Source organism: Polychytrium aggregatum (genome assembly GCF_025602895.1).
Source record: "Polychytrium aggregatum strain JEL109 chromosome Unknown BJ171scaffold_38, whole genome shotgun sequence".
NCBI lineage: Eukaryota > Fungi > Chytridiomycota > Chytridiomycetes > Polychytriales > Polychytrium > Polychytrium aggregatum.
The window spans coordinates 52,883-67,154 of NW_026516240.1; the positions used below are offsets into that span (position 1 = coordinate 52,883).

Consider the following 14,272-nt stretch of genomic DNA (forward strand, 5'->3'; position numbering starts at 1 on the left):
CACGTGCCTCGTCCCGTGTCATCCTGCATCTCGTCGTATCTCGCCCGTCATATCTCACCCACAACCCGTCGCAGCCCATCGCAATCCATCGCAATCCATCGCAAACTCATCGCAGCGTAACCCCCCCCCCCACTCCAGCAGGTAGCCTCCCCCCCCCCAGTCTTCACAGCATCGCATATCTTATATGGAGCTATCGCTTGTTCTCTTCTGCCGTCTCGGCGTGATCCACCCCCATCGCTCCAGGAGCGGATCCGGATGAGCGATCATGTTCACTCCCGCCTCGCACCGCCTCTTGCTCGGATGCTGTCGTCCCTGTTGCCACCGATCTCCTGTCTAACGGCTTCGGCGTGTCCCGCATTCCTCCCCAGTCCACTTGCCATGTCAAACGGAAAGGCCATCCCCATCAAGATCTCGGCTCAGGTCCAGCAGGACGCCGATATGCTCAGCTCTTCCGTCGCCAACCAGATCGCCACCGAGTACTTCACCTTCGATGCCAACCCGACGAGCGTCGTCAAGCCCGGCGTCCGGGTGGCCATCGTCGGCAAGGGCGACGACGGCGAATATCCCGAGGTCGAGGAGGTCGCCCAGCACCATGCCAAGCAGACCGTCGGCATCGTCAAGCAGATCCTGACCCACAACTACATCCACCCGAACGTCATCGAGGTCGAGCTCATCTCGGGTGCCGTCGGCCGAGTCGCCCGCGTGATTACTCCCGAGGAGCACGCGGCCGAAGAAGCCCATGGCTCCCAGGAGGCCCTGTCGCCCGAGCTCAAGCCCTGGGCCTGCTCCGCGTGCACCTACCTAAACCCGCTGTACAATACCGAATGCGAGGCCTGCCAGACCAAGAAGCCGCTCGCCCTGGCCGCCTGGACCAACATCCAGTCCAACTGAGTGCCCATCAATGTGTGCCACTCGGCCCGCTCGGATGTCCACTGGCTGCGTCGGGTTTGATCGCCTCTTCTGACCGCCTCTTCTGATCGCCTCTCCTGATGGCCCGCGGTCGTGTCTCGGACATACTCCCCTCTGCGTCCTGGGCATCGACTGTCCCCACCCCCACAATTCCACCTCCCCTCCGTCACACCGGCGTCTTATCCCTGCCGTTGAAATACAACCGAGACCGGGCCATGTACATTGACGATGCCTCCGAGACGACGACCGCCACATGGCGCCTCACAGACTTGTGTCGTCACGAGACTCACTCCATTTGCTCGTCGCTCTGCGTTGCCGCCGGTATTGCGGCTCGGGCACCTGCTTCTGCACCTGCATCTGCGGCGGACGGCTGAGCGCCGAGTGCTGGGTGCTGGGTGCTGGGTGCTGGGTGCTGGGTGCTGGGTGCTGGGTGCTGGGTGCCCACCAGCTCATGCATCATCGTGACGATCCTTGTGTGTCATCCTGACGATCCCCGTGACAATATCCTTGCGTGGTTGGCACCCACCGCCTTCAGCAAACGATCGGCAGCTATCGGGTCACGTCGATTCATGACATACCGAGCAGCGAATTTCACACTCATTCGCGAATGGCCACCGTTGACGGCGGCCAGCTCGGTTTCGCATCGGCACAGTCCCGAATCTGTGATGTCGATATGCATGAACTGCCACCCCATTGCATGCTGGCGCCGACATCCCTGTTCGGGACCGGGACGCATACATCACAGCCACTCGGTTTGGTGATTTGCATGTGGCCGCATCCGGGTATCTGGGCAGCATCGCATCCAAGCAGCATCGTTGTCGCATCCAAGCAGCATCGTTGTCGCATCCAAGCGGTATCGCATTCAAGCAGCATCCCAGCAAGCCAACCACATTCGAATCGCCGTCACGTGTGCATGGTCGTTCGCAGCAAAAGAAAAAAATGGGTCGCTTCTGTTGAGCACCCGATCGTGCACATCTGGTCGTGCGCATCCCGACACCAACACACAGCGATCGATCCTGTGGGCGATCCATCTGCCGCGAGATCCAGCAACCACCGAGCGAGTGCATCTGACCCAAGATTCGTGCGCTGCCACCACCACCACCACCACCACCACCACCACCACCACCGTCACCTTATCCGCTCTCACCATGCTCGCCCAGCGACTCGCCGCTTTCTCACAAACCACAGCCCGATCACTGGCTTCCAGCGCCAGCCCGTCTTCGCGGTGGTTCGCATCCGTCGCCACGCAGCGACCCAGCACGATGACCACTCTCGTTGGTGCCAGATGCGCCGGAGCCGTGTCCCGACCAGCGGGCGGCTTCATCCCAAACACATCGGTTCTCGCCTCCCCCGTCGCCCTCCTCCTCCGAAACCAGTTCCACTCGACTCCATCGTCTCATGCGACTCTGAGCCAGGTAACTCGAGGCTGCCGGGTCAAGCGGACAAAGCAGTCCAACGCACCCTCGCTTGAAGCCTGCCCCCAGCGTCGCGGCGTCTGCGTTAAGGTCTTCACGATGAAGCCCAAGAAGCCCAACTCGGCCCAACGCAAGGTCTGTCGAGTCAAGCTGACGACCGGCAAAATGGTGATTGCATACATCCCCGGAGAGGGCCACAACCTGCAAGAGCACTCGGTCGTGCTCGTCCGCGGCGGCCGTGTCTCGGATTGTCCCGGTGTGCGCTACAAGGTCGTTCGAGGCAAGCTGGACTGCCAGGGTGTCGTCGGCCGAGTGATCTCGAGATCCAAGTACGGATGCAAGGTCAGTCACAAGAGCGTGGTCTTAGAGACGCAAGTGCGGCTCTGCGAGTGCTGTCGGGCGCATCGGGATCGAACTGCATTGTGATGGAGGCGCATGCGCACGGCCTCGTTTCGCATGTCCTTCGCACTCGGTCTGTCCCAGAGAAGCTCGTTTGCTTGATCCAACACTCGGACGACGATCATCGCCGCTAACCCCTTCCTCGTTACCGCTGCATTGCACCATCCGTCCAACATCGATATCCATCTCGTTGCATCACATCGGGTTTGAGCAGAAACCCAAGGGCGATGCCGGTGCTGGTGCTGGTGCTGGTGCCGGAAAGAAGGGCAAGAAGTAGTCCGCTACTTTCTCATCCCCCTCCCTGGAGTCCTCTCGATGAACTCTCTTTGGCGCTGGCAGAACCGGTCTGAATAAATACACTATTGCCGTCAAAAATTTTTGCAGGGCCTTTTACTTTTGGCGCTTGGGCGGCTCCAACACCATCCGCGGCTCCACTCCCCTTTCGAACCCTTGGTCGTCGTCGAACTTGACCATATAGTCGCCGGGATAGTCTGGATCCTTGTTCTGGATGTGCAGCAGGGCCGTTAGTATCTGGAAATGCGGTCGTCCGTGAGCTGCGCGCACCTCATGGCCATCCCGAGAAACTGGCCAACCGAGCCACACGCCAGTGATGTGTCGCATACCTTTGACGGAGGAACCATGACGGTGGCGCTGTAGAAGCAGCTGCTGCCGGGATACAGCGCAATGACCGAGTATCCTGGTGGAAACTCGTCCCGTCTCTCGCCCTCCTTGGGAACCGGGATGATGGTCTTGACAGAGCAGAGGTAGGTGCTGCATCACACGACGGAGCCATAAAATCCACAGGAGGTTCATGGAGAGAGGGTGCATCAACGGCATATCCTGAGACAACGTATTCATGCCGGCATGGTCTGGTCACGGATCGAGCACAAGCGAATCAGCTGAAGTTACAGGCGCGAGGTGCTTACTTTCGAGTTCCGGGCCTATCTTCGTCTTCCTCGGCGTCTTCAACCTCGTAGCTACGGGGAACGAACGACCAGCGATGGCTCGATGAGGATGGCGTTCACTCTCCAGCCGCGACATCCATATGCCACATCGACGCAATGCGACGACGCCCATGACTTACACTCGTTTCTCCGGAATGTAACGCAGGACAAGAGCCAAGAGCCACTCCTTGTTCGCCACGGGCTGGACGACGACTTGATCGCCCGATTCCAGATTCAAAGGATTGTCGATCGATTCGCCCGTGCTGTCGAGATGGATTTCCGTGATGATCGCGCAGTGAGTTTCGGATCCTCGTGCTTGCTCACTCACCGATCTATGTGATGATGATGCATGTGCATGCCGGTGCCGCTCGCTGGACCAACAGGGAATCGGCCTCTGCAGCTGGCATCGGTGTCACTCACGTTCGACGCTTCTTGCTGATCGCGGGCTTTCCGGCCTTCTCTTTATCGTCTCCACGCCGTTTCTTCTTCTTGGCCTCTGTGAGCCATGCGCGGGGGCAAATCAACCCGTGCGAATCGGAATGCGTTGAGCACACAGCGATGAGCGGCGGATTGAAGTGCAAGACAGTATTGGCGCATGGAAAGAGTAAATGCGGCCGAAGCGGCGTGGTTAGGATTGTGCCTGGGCAGTTTCGACATCAATCTATAGTCGGCGAGGCCCCCCGCTTGGGCATGGGCACGGATGCATCCCTGCTGCACAGCATGCGCACCATTCTCCAGGCTCTCGCGGTTCTTGAGGATTGTATCGATGTTGCCGAGGATTTTGGTCAAATAGCTGCAGATCGATCGATCACAGCCGCATTCAACGGATCAATACAGGGCACATGCGATGGGCGGCTGCACCATCCGGGTCGCCCTGAGAGCGCCGAGCAGCAGACCCACCCTTTTTCTTCTCTCAGTCCGCTCAGCAGATTGGTGTAAAAGTCTTGCATCTGGAGCGCCGCTTTGGGCTTCAGCGACCTTGTCTTTGCTATTCCTTCTCATCGAGCCAATACGGGCAAATGCAAGCGCCCGCCTCGAGCGAGTTAGCGATGCGACAGGCAATATGGGCAGGCATCGCTCCCCTATTTCAAGCCGAAACAGTCCGAGACCGACAAAGCTCATCCGAGGCGACTGTCGGTGTTGCATGTGTCTCTCAAGAACCACGACATCCCATACCAGCCAGTTTGCCATGGCCCTTGTTGAGCTTGGAGACCAGAGATTCGTTTCGTTTCTGGTAGTTCAGTGCTGGAGGCAGCAGCGAGCCTGAGACTTCGTTCCAGAGCGACGAATCGTCTGGCAGAGGCAAGCCCACCAAGGCCGAGCTAGAGAGCGAGCTTGGATCGATGGATGACGATCGGCTGGACTTTCTCATTGCCGAGGATGGTGGGCTGCCGATACGAGGATCGGCGGCGGGGAGCAGGGTGGCCGGCTGAACAGCGACAGACAAGACCTAGTCTGCCGGGTCGATGGGCCGATGAGACAGGTGAACAGGGGCAGAGGGCCGAGGCGGTTCTTGAGACCCAAGCAGGCGAGGGGCAGCGGCGATGCTGGAACGAGATCGGGGATGACCAGGTGGAGATCTGGGCAGAGCGCACAGCAGTCGGCCGCGTCAGACGACGGCATGATTTGGGCGGCCGCATGGCCCGGGCTTCGTCGGCTTGTGGACGACCAGCGGCGTGGATGAATCGAATGATGCTGATCGAATGGTGATCGATCGCCTGGCTGAACGATCGCCTGGCTGAACGACATCGACTGGTGCTCGCAGCGCTGCGATGAGCTTGAACGCCAAATGCCGACTGCGGTCTCTCTCCCAGGCGTTACTTCCACCGAGGAAATGGACACTCGTTAGACATGCACTGCGCTTTCGCATACCATCTGCATGCCTGGAGCATCTGATTTGCGAGCTCTGTCGAAGCACCAAGCAGTGGCAGTCCGGCGTGCACTCTGATCGGCAGTGGTTTGTTTGCAGGCCCCGCGGTTTGCGAATCGCAGTGCACCAGCGATGTGCGAAATCGAATGCAGCGCTGGCTCGAGTGCTTCTTTTGCATTTTCTGCTGTGCTGCGGGCACCGAATCCTTCCCGCCTGTATTGCGCTGTGACTTCCTCCTTCCCAGGGCCGTGCGCTCACCCTTGCTGTTACTGCCGGACAGCCCGTATATTCCTCCAGACATTGCATTTGCGCGTCCAGGTCCTTTCGTGCAGTTCTCGAGCTCTGGGTTCTGCAAGCCGACACACGAACGAGGCCCACCCGAATCGAACGATTCCTGATACCGCCTGCATTGCCCTCCCCTGTCGGCCGCAGTCCTCAGAGACACTCAGTTCGCCAGCAAGAGTGGCATTTGGCCGCATCTTTGTGTCCGAACACCTGCTGAGCGACCGCTTCTGTTCTCACTCGTGCGAGTGTGGGCGGCCATGGCCTCCAAAAGCCATACTCTCAAGGTGAGTCGATGGTCTTGGACATGCTTGGTAATCGCAAGTATGCAAGCCCGTTGTTGCTGGTCGGTATCGCCGTCCCGTCTGTCCCGTCCATTCTTGGGGGCACTCTCTCTGACCGACAATTCTCATATATTGGCTTGCCCCGATTCACACGGCTGTCGGCCTGCTCCCATTGGCTTCCGCATCGTACGGGCCAATGGACCAACTCTGGCCCTCGACAGAGTTCCCAGAACCAGCTTGAGGCGCTCCCCGACAACGGCATCTTCAATCCTGCATCATCAGTCCGCTCCCTGGTCAAGGAGGAAATCGCTCGGCACAACCAGGCTCAACAAAAGGTCGTTGGTGGCTCTCCATCGCTTCTCCGCCGCAATGTCACTCTCAGCAGCAGCGACCTTGCCCGAAAGGGATCTCGAGAATCGCTGCTGGGCTCCAACAACGACTTGGCCCACAAGGAGGTTCCCACGACCTCGGCCGATTTCCACTCGGTCAAGAAGGAGTGGCTATCCAAGGAGGTCATGCCGTCCAGGGATCCCTCGCTCAAGGGAGTCGAGCTCAGTCGGCGTCGCAGCCAAGATCTGGTCAGCGATGTCCAGAGACTCAACAGGACCAAGAGCGGATCTAAAGACTCACTAGCCTTCGTCAGCGCAAAACTCAGGAACGAGACCGAGCCGCGGGGACGAGTCGTGGGATCAAAGGACTCACTCGCCGCAAGCCAGGAGCAGGCATCCAAGTCGGGCGACTCGGTCCGCAACGCAAAAGACCAGCCGGCGGTAAAAGATGCTCTCTCCAAGCCGAAAGAGTGGCAGTCGCGAGAGTCGCTGCATACCATGGTCATGTCCAAGGCGAGCGAGTCGCCCAAGAAGAACGTAGCGTCCGCGAGCAACCGGAATGCATCTGCCACCGGCCCTGCCTCCGCCAGCAGCATCGGGGTTGAGGCTTCCCAGGCCAAACTCAAAGACGGTTCGGCAGCCGACGAGCTGAGCGACATCTCAAAGTGGAAAAAAGCCGTATCTGCACAGAGAGACTACGAGGATGCTGTCGAGGCCGCGGTCCGCACACTCGAGGCCGAGCTCCGCAACGAGCAGAAGCGTCGACATGAACAGGATTTCAAGTGGGCCCAGAGAAGCGATGCCATGGAGAAGCGCCAAATGGACTCGATCATCGCCGGCCGAGCCAAGGTCGACCAGATGTTTGCGCAACGGCGGAAGGAGGTCCTGAACTCTGTCAAGGCCAACTTTGAGCTCAAGATCAAGAATGCCAAGCGGCTGTTTGGGCTGCGAGCATCGCTCAGCACAAGCGATTTGAACCAAGAGCACGAGAGTCTCTATTCGGAGTGGAAGGCTTCAGTGGATCGGGTAATGCATGTCGATCATCCCTCTGATTGATGGAGCCGCTGATATCGTGGTATCCAGATTGCTCATGAGCCACAATGCTTCCTCGGCTGTGATACTGCAGGTGGATGAGCTCCTGAACCGAGCCTCGGCGCAGAACGTACTGGCTCCGTCGACATCGGGTGCTCTCTCTCCAAGCGAAGGTCTCTCGACCAGCATCTTGAGCGTCTCCCATCCTTCCGAAAGCGAGCCAGTATCGACTCGCAAGGACAGTGTACTGGTGACGGATGTGACGCCAACTGAAGGATCCAAGGATTTGCTCATGACACAAACGATGAGCGGCGATTTGACAAAGTCGACTAGCTGGAACTACTCTGAAGACGGATATGCCACCCCGGCTCTGCAGAACATCGCTGCCGCAGTGCAAGAGCTGAGTTTCGAAAGCGCCCGAGAAGAGTTGGCGATCGAAATCACCATCAACAGGGTCGAGTCGATCAAGCAACAGCAAGTGGCTCCAGTCACCGGGCCGCTCGATTACCCCAGCCCAACCGAGCCTGCGATGTCCGATTCGCCTCAGCGCGAAGTGGCCTCGCTGGGACAGGACTCGGAGGTGCCTCTCGTGGTGCCTGGAGATGCTGTTCAACCCAATACGGCCGCCCAGAGCGACACGGCCAGCGAACCTCAAGCCAAACAGAGTGTGGCTCGCTCAAGCGCTGCCACAGCAGAGTCCGGCAATTCACCAAGCCAAGTCGCAGAGAGCAGCGAAACGTCTCAGCGAGACAGCGCACTGTCAACCCAAAGCACCACCGCCAAGTCATCTCCAATCGGGCTGTTCTCCGATTCCAAGCCCCGGCTCGACAGCATATCTTCGGGCATTGAGCTGGTCTCGGTTCCACAGCAGCAGCGCCCCAAGAGCCGTCAGAACTCTGAGATTTATTGCCGCCGCCAGAGCTCTGAAACCCAACACGCCCGGGACAGCCGTCAAAACTCAGAGACGCACCAAGTTCGAGATAGCCGTCAGAGCTCGGAGACTCAGTCTCATCGTGGGAGTCGCCAAAACTCGGAAACACAGTACCATCGCGAGAGCCGCCACAGTAATCATCACCACGGTCATTATCATGAGGCCGGCCACCAGTCCGACAGCAACCCAGCATCACCAACTCGGCTGAGCATTCCAGACAAGATCGAACCCGGGCCCACCGAGCGGGGTGAAGATGCTGCCGATTCAGGGACGAGCCCCAAGAAGTCTCTCATGTCACTGATGGGGCGTCCGCCCAAATTCAGGAAGAGCTCGACATACTCCATGTCCGCATCCGACGGCCCCTCTGCTACAGCGTCGCCACAGCTCCGTCGATCCTACTCTGGCCTCAGCGACGAGCCCGGCAGCCTTATGGACATGGTCCGAAATCGGGGCTCCTACCTCAAAGTGAGTCCTGACTCGCCCGTGGCTTCACACGCACAATATGGATCGGCCACCTCGGGACAAAGCAAGCCGCTCCTCCTGCGCTCGACATCGCCGAGCGTGGGGCGCATGCGGACAGAGTGCGACACGGGGTCATCAATTCTAGGAGAAGGAGAGTCGACGACAGATTCGCTTGTCGAGCAACGGCTTTATCTGTCGGAGCCCCATAGCCGAGTAAGTTGCTTCGGCGAGGGCGAAGGCGAGGGATGGACTGCGGCGCATGTGGAAACATATGCCTGTGTTGCTGTGCAAAGTGGCTGCCATTGTTCTTTGTTCTTGAAGCCCATTCGATATCTCGGCTATCGCCTGTTGCACGCTGGTTTCACGATTGCTTCAAAGCTTCGTGCTGTCATTGTGCAGGCCTGTGATTTAAAGCCCAGCGATCGCAGCCTGCATGTATGAGCGACGACTAACTCCTAGTGGCCCGTATATCGCCTTGCGGACTGAATTCCTCTCGATGACCGAATGTTCACCTTCCCATTCGATCAAACGCCTCACCCCTGCTTGTGGACGGGACTCGGAATCCATCAGAGGGACAGCGTGACAACGACAGCGACCACAGGGACCACAGCAAACGGGATCACATCGGAAGACGAAGCCAAGCTCAGAGCGATCATCGTGTCCGAGTTGGTCTCGCTGATGGAGGAAAATAGCTTGATGGAAGCAAGCCAACTGATACCCAAGCTATGCTCGAGCAAAGAGTCGACCCTGAAGAAGATCATGCGGATGATTGGAAAGAGCAAGTATTGGATTTCCTTGGTGCTGACTCCGCTTCTGCTTCGGGCAACTCTGCGCAGAATGAGGCGTCTGTTGTCGGCCTGCTCCGGATGATCGAGTCCTCGGCATCGTCGTGGGTGAGCTGGGGCTGACTCGCGTCCATGAACCTCGGTCACTCATGCTGTCGGATCGTCTTTCTATTGGGTGTGAATATTTCCACTAGAATCGTCCAAAGTCCGGGATGTCAAATCGAGCTCTGGATACGTTGGCCCGCCAGGAAGTGGTGCTCCGACACCGGTTTTTGGAGCTGCGCTCGAGCATCTGGCAAGCGGAAATGAGTATGCCGGGATCCACTCCGTGCCGACAATCGTGGTCAAGTGTGTAATGGCGCTCGAGAAGAACGGTAAGCACCGTTGTCCCCGGGCACCGGTAGCGGTCGCCATGTCACTCTGCTGGATTCAGGGTGTCTGCAAGGGATGTGCTGGGTCAGAGAGCGATCCGGATAGCCATGAACTGTGACTGGCCGCTTGCGTACTGGCTCTCGTCCTCGGTCTCAACCCAAGCAACTGGGGCTCCTCCCTGTGGCCAGGAATACGATCCAACGGCATTTTCCGGGTGGCAGGAAATCAGCAAAATGCCAAGGAGCTTCGCCGGAGGATTGACAGCGGCGAAGAAATCGATTTTGACAAGATACCGCCGAATGATATATCGATTGTCTTCAAGGCCTTCCTGCGGGAGCTGCGAGAGCCGCTGTTGACTTACAAGCTATACCCGGTGTTCATATCCGTGGCTAGTGAGTGTCTCTTCTGTTTACCAGAGTCGGGATAGACCTGTGCCTGCACGGATATTGTCATCTCGACTGCACCACCGAGCAGGACGGACTGGATGTGATCCTCGCTCGCTCGTTCGTTGACTAACTGGGTCGCCCCCTCCACCCTGTGCAATGAACTCCTGCCAGACACCTCGGAGGCTTCGCTGAAAGTCAAGGCCCTGCGACTGCTGATCTGTCTACTGCCCACGGTGCACCGGACTACCTTGCAGTTCTTGCTGGGCTTTCTGGCTGAGGTCGCGGCACTCTCGGACCTAAACTCGATGACAAGCTCCAATCTGGCGATCGTCTTTGGACCCAACATCCTCCAGGCGCCTCCGAGCAACAAGAAACTGGACGTCGACGCCATTGCACACACTAACGCCGCGGCCGATGTGGTTGACTGCATGATCCAATACCACCAGGAGCTCTGGCAGGTGCGTTGCTTTGCCATCCGCTGGGGCCGCATCTGCTGGTGGGATGCCTGGATGAGCGAGGAGCTTTATTGTCGGGTGTCGCACTGATATGAACCGCCCTGGCAGATCCCGGACTACTTGATCGAACGAGCCAACGAGGCCAAAAAGCACTCCCACTCAAAGAACCGAGCACAACCCCGCCCGAGTCTGTCGCCACGAACGGGATGATCGCGAACAGTCGATAGACTCAATACAGATTGTAGTCAGTCCAGCGAACAGTATCGCGATGTGCGCACTCCATCTGCCCGCCTCGGAGCAGTTTGCCATATTGCCATGGTCGCTGCGGTTGAGGAGAGCAGGGGTCTAGTATCCTCGGTCGCTGGTGCTGCGAGCCGAGCCAAGTATCTCTGGATCCGTATTCCCATGTTCCCGCCAGGGTCCTGCGACAGCCCGCCCCCAGCTCGTTCTCCGGCCCTGCCTCGATCTCGATCTCAGTCTTGATCCCGACCGAGAGGCTCGCCAGGTCCTGTCCGTCGCGGCTTACCAGACTGCTGTATCTCAAACTCTGTTGAACTCTGCGCATTCATTCATAGCATCGTATGGCCGAGCATATCTCGCCACCGTCCTCGCCGTCCAAGCGGGTCAAGCGCATCCCGACTCCTCTCATCTGCGTCGTCGTGGCTACAGGCTACTCTCTGCTGGAGGAGAGCGCAAAGCAGGTTAGCATTCGCTGCGCTGGACTGCATAAATCGGTATCGAATGCTGCCCTGCTGCCCGATACGTATGACATTTACGCTCGATTCCTTCGTGGCGCTGCTGTCGACGCCGGACAGAGCACCAACGAGAGAGTCGCTCGCCAGCTGTATGGTGTGCCCAAAGGCCTCTATCCTGTCGGTGGCAAGCCGCTGCTTTCTTGGTGGTGGTCGCATTTGCAAGCAAGCCCTGTGGCCATCTGCACCTATATCGTGACGGATCCTCGAACGTACGGCCCGATTCCTTCGACATCGCCGGATCTGGTTTGCCAAAACCAGAGCTGCTGCTGCATCGCACCGTACCGAGTTCTCTCGGAATCGCTGACCGTATCCCCGCTTCTCTTGCCTAGCTTTGGCCACTACGAACGATGGGCGGTCGAGGAGGGGTTCCCTCTTGATCACATTCTCAACACTGGCGTGGTCGATCAGCAGCCGCTGGGGTATGTTCCGCCAGCAGCGAAGGTGACATCGTTTGCGTCGGTCGCTCGAACTGGTCTGATCATGGTCGTTCCGTTTGCAGCACCAATCTATCGCCGGCCCTTGGCGAGGTCTTTGCTCGCCTGGATGATCCCGTCGAATCCCGCAGTCGACTGCTCGTCACCGCCTCCGACTTTGTACTTAATGCCCAAGACTGGGAGGAGTTGCGGCTGTATGCTCGGTTCGAAAGCATATTCCAAGCAGGCTCGCATGCAGCATCGACGTCGTTTACGCTTTCGCTTGAAGGGGGCTGGGACCCAGCCGCCATGCATGAACTGTCTGATCTCAAGCTCGATCCACAAACCTCGCGGCTCATCTTCAGCTACTTCAATCCCGAGGCCGTCCAGATCCTCTATCGCAGCCATCAAGCATCTGCATCGGATGCCGCAGTGCTCCCGGAGCCACCGGGAGCCAACGACTTTGTGCGGTTGATGCACTCGGTCAACAAGCAAGAGTCAATCGTGCAATATTCAGTATCGCCCGGCCACTCGCCCTTCTGGAAGTGGATGCATCTGCCCGAGCTGGAGTTCTATCTGGGTGAAGTTTGTCGAATGATCCCTTCCAAGCGGGAGCGATGCATCAGTCCCACTCGATCTGCGCCTCTGGACGAGGGTCGCCGCCAGATCGTGGGCAAAGCACATGCCCGAATCGGACTCATTGGCAACCCGAGCGACGGATTCTTTGGCAAAACCATCTCGGTCTTGATCTCGAACTACTGGGCTCAAGTGACGCTGCGTCCAAATGAATCCCGAGACGATTCAAGCATTCATATTCTTCCCAATCCCCTGAGCGATCCAGCCGAGTTCTCGTCGCTCAGGCTGTGCTTCAACTCGTGTCTGAAGAACGGATACTACGGAACCAACCGCCTCATCTTGGCCACGATCCAGGTGTTTGTACGCTACTGTGACCAGAATGGCATCAAGCTAAAGCAGGGAGGATTCAGCATCGTCAACGAAACCAACATTCCAAGGTCAGTCAGATCCAGTTCGCGCGACATCTGGCCGCGGAGCATGTCGCTATGGTGTGGTTCTTTGGGTGGGACAGCCTTCTTCTGCCTCTTCTGCTTCTGATATGCCCATGTGGATTTGCCTGATCAAACAGACAAGTGGGACTGGCCGGAAGCTCTGCAATGGTGACGGCAACACTGCGGGCGCTCATGTCCTACTATGAAGTGACGATTCCCCGCCATGAGCTGGCGAACATAGCACTCTCTGCCGAGCAAGACGAACTCGGAATCTCGGCCGGCCACCAAGACCGGGTCATCCAAGCATACGGCGGATGCGTGTATATGGACTTTGATCGGCAACTGATGGATACTCGAAAATACGGCCGCTATGAGGAGATTCCGCTCCAGTACATTCCACGCGACTTGTGGATTGCATACGTGGCCCAGCCAAAGGACAGCGGTAAGCAGGTCATGATGCAGAGGCGGGTGATGTGATGGGTGATGTTTTGCGGCGGGTTGGTGGTGTGCTGTGGCTGATGGACTGCCGCTTTCTGACCCGCATCGATGCACATCCTTCCTTCAGGCAAGGTCCATAACAACATCAAAGCACGGTTTCTCGCAGGCGACTCGGAGGTTGTCGAGGCTATGAAGGAGTTTGCAACCCTCACGGACAAGGCGCACGATGCCCTCCGACAGCGCGATCATGCAGGCCTGGCGCAGCTCATGGATCGAAACTTTGATCTCCGCAAACGCATCTACGGCGAGCAGGTGATCGGATACCACAACAACACCCTGGTCAACCAAGCGCGATCCATGGGATTTGCTGCCAAGCTCAGCGGCAGCGGCGGCTGCATCGTTGGGCTGTGGAAGGGCGATCCGTCCGATCACGCAACGAGGGAGCAGGCCGAAGTTCGGTTCAAGCAGTGGACCCAGAAGAACGGTGAGATTAATATGGGCGATTGGCGACTCGAGAGACGGCATGCTCTTGGGACGCAGTTGATATGGCGTCGGCAGTTGTTCTGACCAAGTACGTGGTGTATCTGCAGGTTATGTCTTTGTCAAGATACGGGGCCAGACGTATCAGGCTTGATCGTCCCGGTGGCGGCTGGGTTGGCCATCTTTCCGATTGGGTTGGTCCGGGCCGGGTCGGGCCGGGCTGTGGATGCAAACTCCACTGCTCGATGGCCGGCAGCCGCCTGGCGCTGTCAAATACATGGTCTGGCGCGAGCATTGGCGCAGGAAGCATTTGAGTTGCACCCA

At 58.2% G+C, this 14,272-nt stretch overlaps 5 protein-coding genes across 5 annotated transcripts; 4 read left to right on the forward strand and 1 right to left on the reverse strand.

Annotated features, from left to right (window-relative positions):
• Positions 1-22: 22 nt before the first annotated feature.
• On the forward strand, positions 23-1,214 carry BJ171DRAFT_517437 (uncharacterized protein). Its single transcript, XM_053112133.1, has 2 exons — positions 23-141; positions 369-1,214. Exon 2 carries the CDS (start codon positions 439-441, stop codon positions 889-891), a length of 453 nt encoding a protein of 150 aa, XP_052963649.1. The 5' UTR covers positions 23-141; positions 369-438; the 3' UTR covers positions 892-1,214.
• A 798-nt stretch (positions 1,215-2,012) lies between these two features.
• Positions 2,013-3,038, forward strand: BJ171DRAFT_517441 (ribosomal protein S12/S23-domain-containing protein). Its single transcript, XM_053112134.1, has 2 exons — positions 2,013-2,666; positions 2,938-3,038. The coding sequence occupies exons 1-2, from the start codon at positions 2,058-2,060 to the stop codon at positions 2,998-3,000; spliced, it is 672 nt and encodes a 223-aa protein (XP_052963650.1). The 5' UTR covers positions 2,013-2,057; the 3' UTR covers positions 3,001-3,038.
• Positions 3,039-3,064: 26 nt separating this feature from the next.
• Positions 3,065-5,404, reverse strand: BJ171DRAFT_517443 (SGF29 tudor-like domain-containing protein). The gene is made up of 8 exons (XM_053112135.1): positions 4,844-5,404; positions 4,568-4,661; positions 4,396-4,460; positions 4,088-4,163; positions 3,808-3,930; positions 3,650-3,700; positions 3,347-3,494; positions 3,065-3,227 (listed from the first exon to the last, which is right to left on the reverse strand). The coding sequence occupies exons 1-8, from the start codon at positions 5,037-5,039 to the stop codon at positions 3,114-3,116; spliced, it is 867 nt and encodes a 288-aa protein (XP_052963651.1). The 5' UTR covers positions 5,040-5,404; the 3' UTR covers positions 3,065-3,113.
• Positions 5,405-9,151: 3,747 nt separating this feature from the next.
• Positions 9,152-11,293, forward strand: BJ171DRAFT_517445 (Rho GTPase activation protein). The gene is made up of 5 exons (XM_053112136.1): positions 9,152-9,635; positions 9,837-10,016; positions 10,203-10,406; positions 10,572-10,858; positions 10,964-11,293. The coding sequence occupies exons 1-5, from the start codon at positions 9,362-9,364 to the stop codon at positions 11,063-11,065; spliced, it is 1,047 nt and encodes a 348-aa protein (XP_052963652.1). The 5' UTR covers positions 9,152-9,361; the 3' UTR covers positions 11,066-11,293.
• A 24-nt stretch (positions 11,294-11,317) lies between these two features.
• On the forward strand, positions 11,318-14,257 carry BJ171DRAFT_517448 (uncharacterized protein). The gene is made up of 7 exons (XM_053112137.1): positions 11,318-11,556; positions 11,671-11,819; positions 11,940-12,029; positions 12,110-13,036; positions 13,168-13,472; positions 13,596-13,952; positions 14,059-14,257. The coding sequence occupies exons 1-7, from the start codon at positions 11,437-11,439 to the stop codon at positions 14,100-14,102; spliced, it is 1,992 nt and encodes a 663-aa protein (XP_052963653.1). The 5' UTR covers positions 11,318-11,436; the 3' UTR covers positions 14,103-14,257.
• The last annotated feature ends 15 nt before the right edge of the window (positions 14,258-14,272 follow it).

Bases quoted from the DNA above. Each gene is read 5' to 3' on its own strand.
- BJ171DRAFT_517441 (XM_053112134.1), top strand. From the start codon at position 2,058: ATGCTCGCCCAGCGACTCGCCGCTTTCTCACAAACCACAGCCCGATCA. The intron at 2,667-2,937 runs GTCAGTCACAAG...GGGTTTGAGCAG, and splicing joins GATCCAAGTACGGATGCAAG to AAACCCAAGGGCGATGCCGG.
- BJ171DRAFT_517445 (XM_053112136.1), top strand. From the start codon at position 9,362: ATGTTCACCTTCCCATTCGATCAAACGCCTCACCCCTGCTTGTGGACG. The intron at 10,407-10,571 runs GTGAGTGTCTCT...AACTCCTGCCAG, and splicing joins GGTGTTCATATCCGTGGCTA to ACACCTCGGAGGCTTCGCTG. The intron at 10,859-10,963 runs GTGCGTTGCTTT...CCGCCCTGGCAG, and splicing joins ACCACCAGGAGCTCTGGCAG to ATCCCGGACTACTTGATCGA.
- BJ171DRAFT_517448 (XM_053112137.1), top strand. From the start codon at position 11,437: ATGGCCGAGCATATCTCGCCACCGTCCTCGCCGTCCAAGCGGGTCAAG. The intron at 12,030-12,109 runs GTATGTTCCGCC...TTCCGTTTGCAG, and splicing joins GTCGATCAGCAGCCGCTGGG to CACCAATCTATCGCCGGCCC. The intron at 13,037-13,167 runs GTCAGTCAGATC...CTGATCAAACAG, and splicing joins AACGAAACCAACATTCCAAG to ACAAGTGGGACTGGCCGGAA.
- BJ171DRAFT_517437 (XM_053112133.1), top strand. From the start codon at position 439: ATGCTCAGCTCTTCCGTCGCCAACCAGATCGCCACCGAGTACTTCACC.
- BJ171DRAFT_517443 (XM_053112135.1), bottom strand. From the start codon at position 5,039: ATGAGAAAGTCCAGCCGATCGTCATCCATCGATCCAAGCTCGCTCTCT. The intron at 4,662-4,843 runs GTATGGGATGTC...CTCGATGAGAAG, and splicing joins GGGCCATGGCAAACTGGCTG to GAATAGCAAAGACAAGGTCG. The intron at 3,495-3,649 runs GTAAGCACCTCG...CGTGTGATGCAG, and splicing joins GATAGGCCCGGAACTCGAAA to CACCTACCTCTGCTCTGTCA.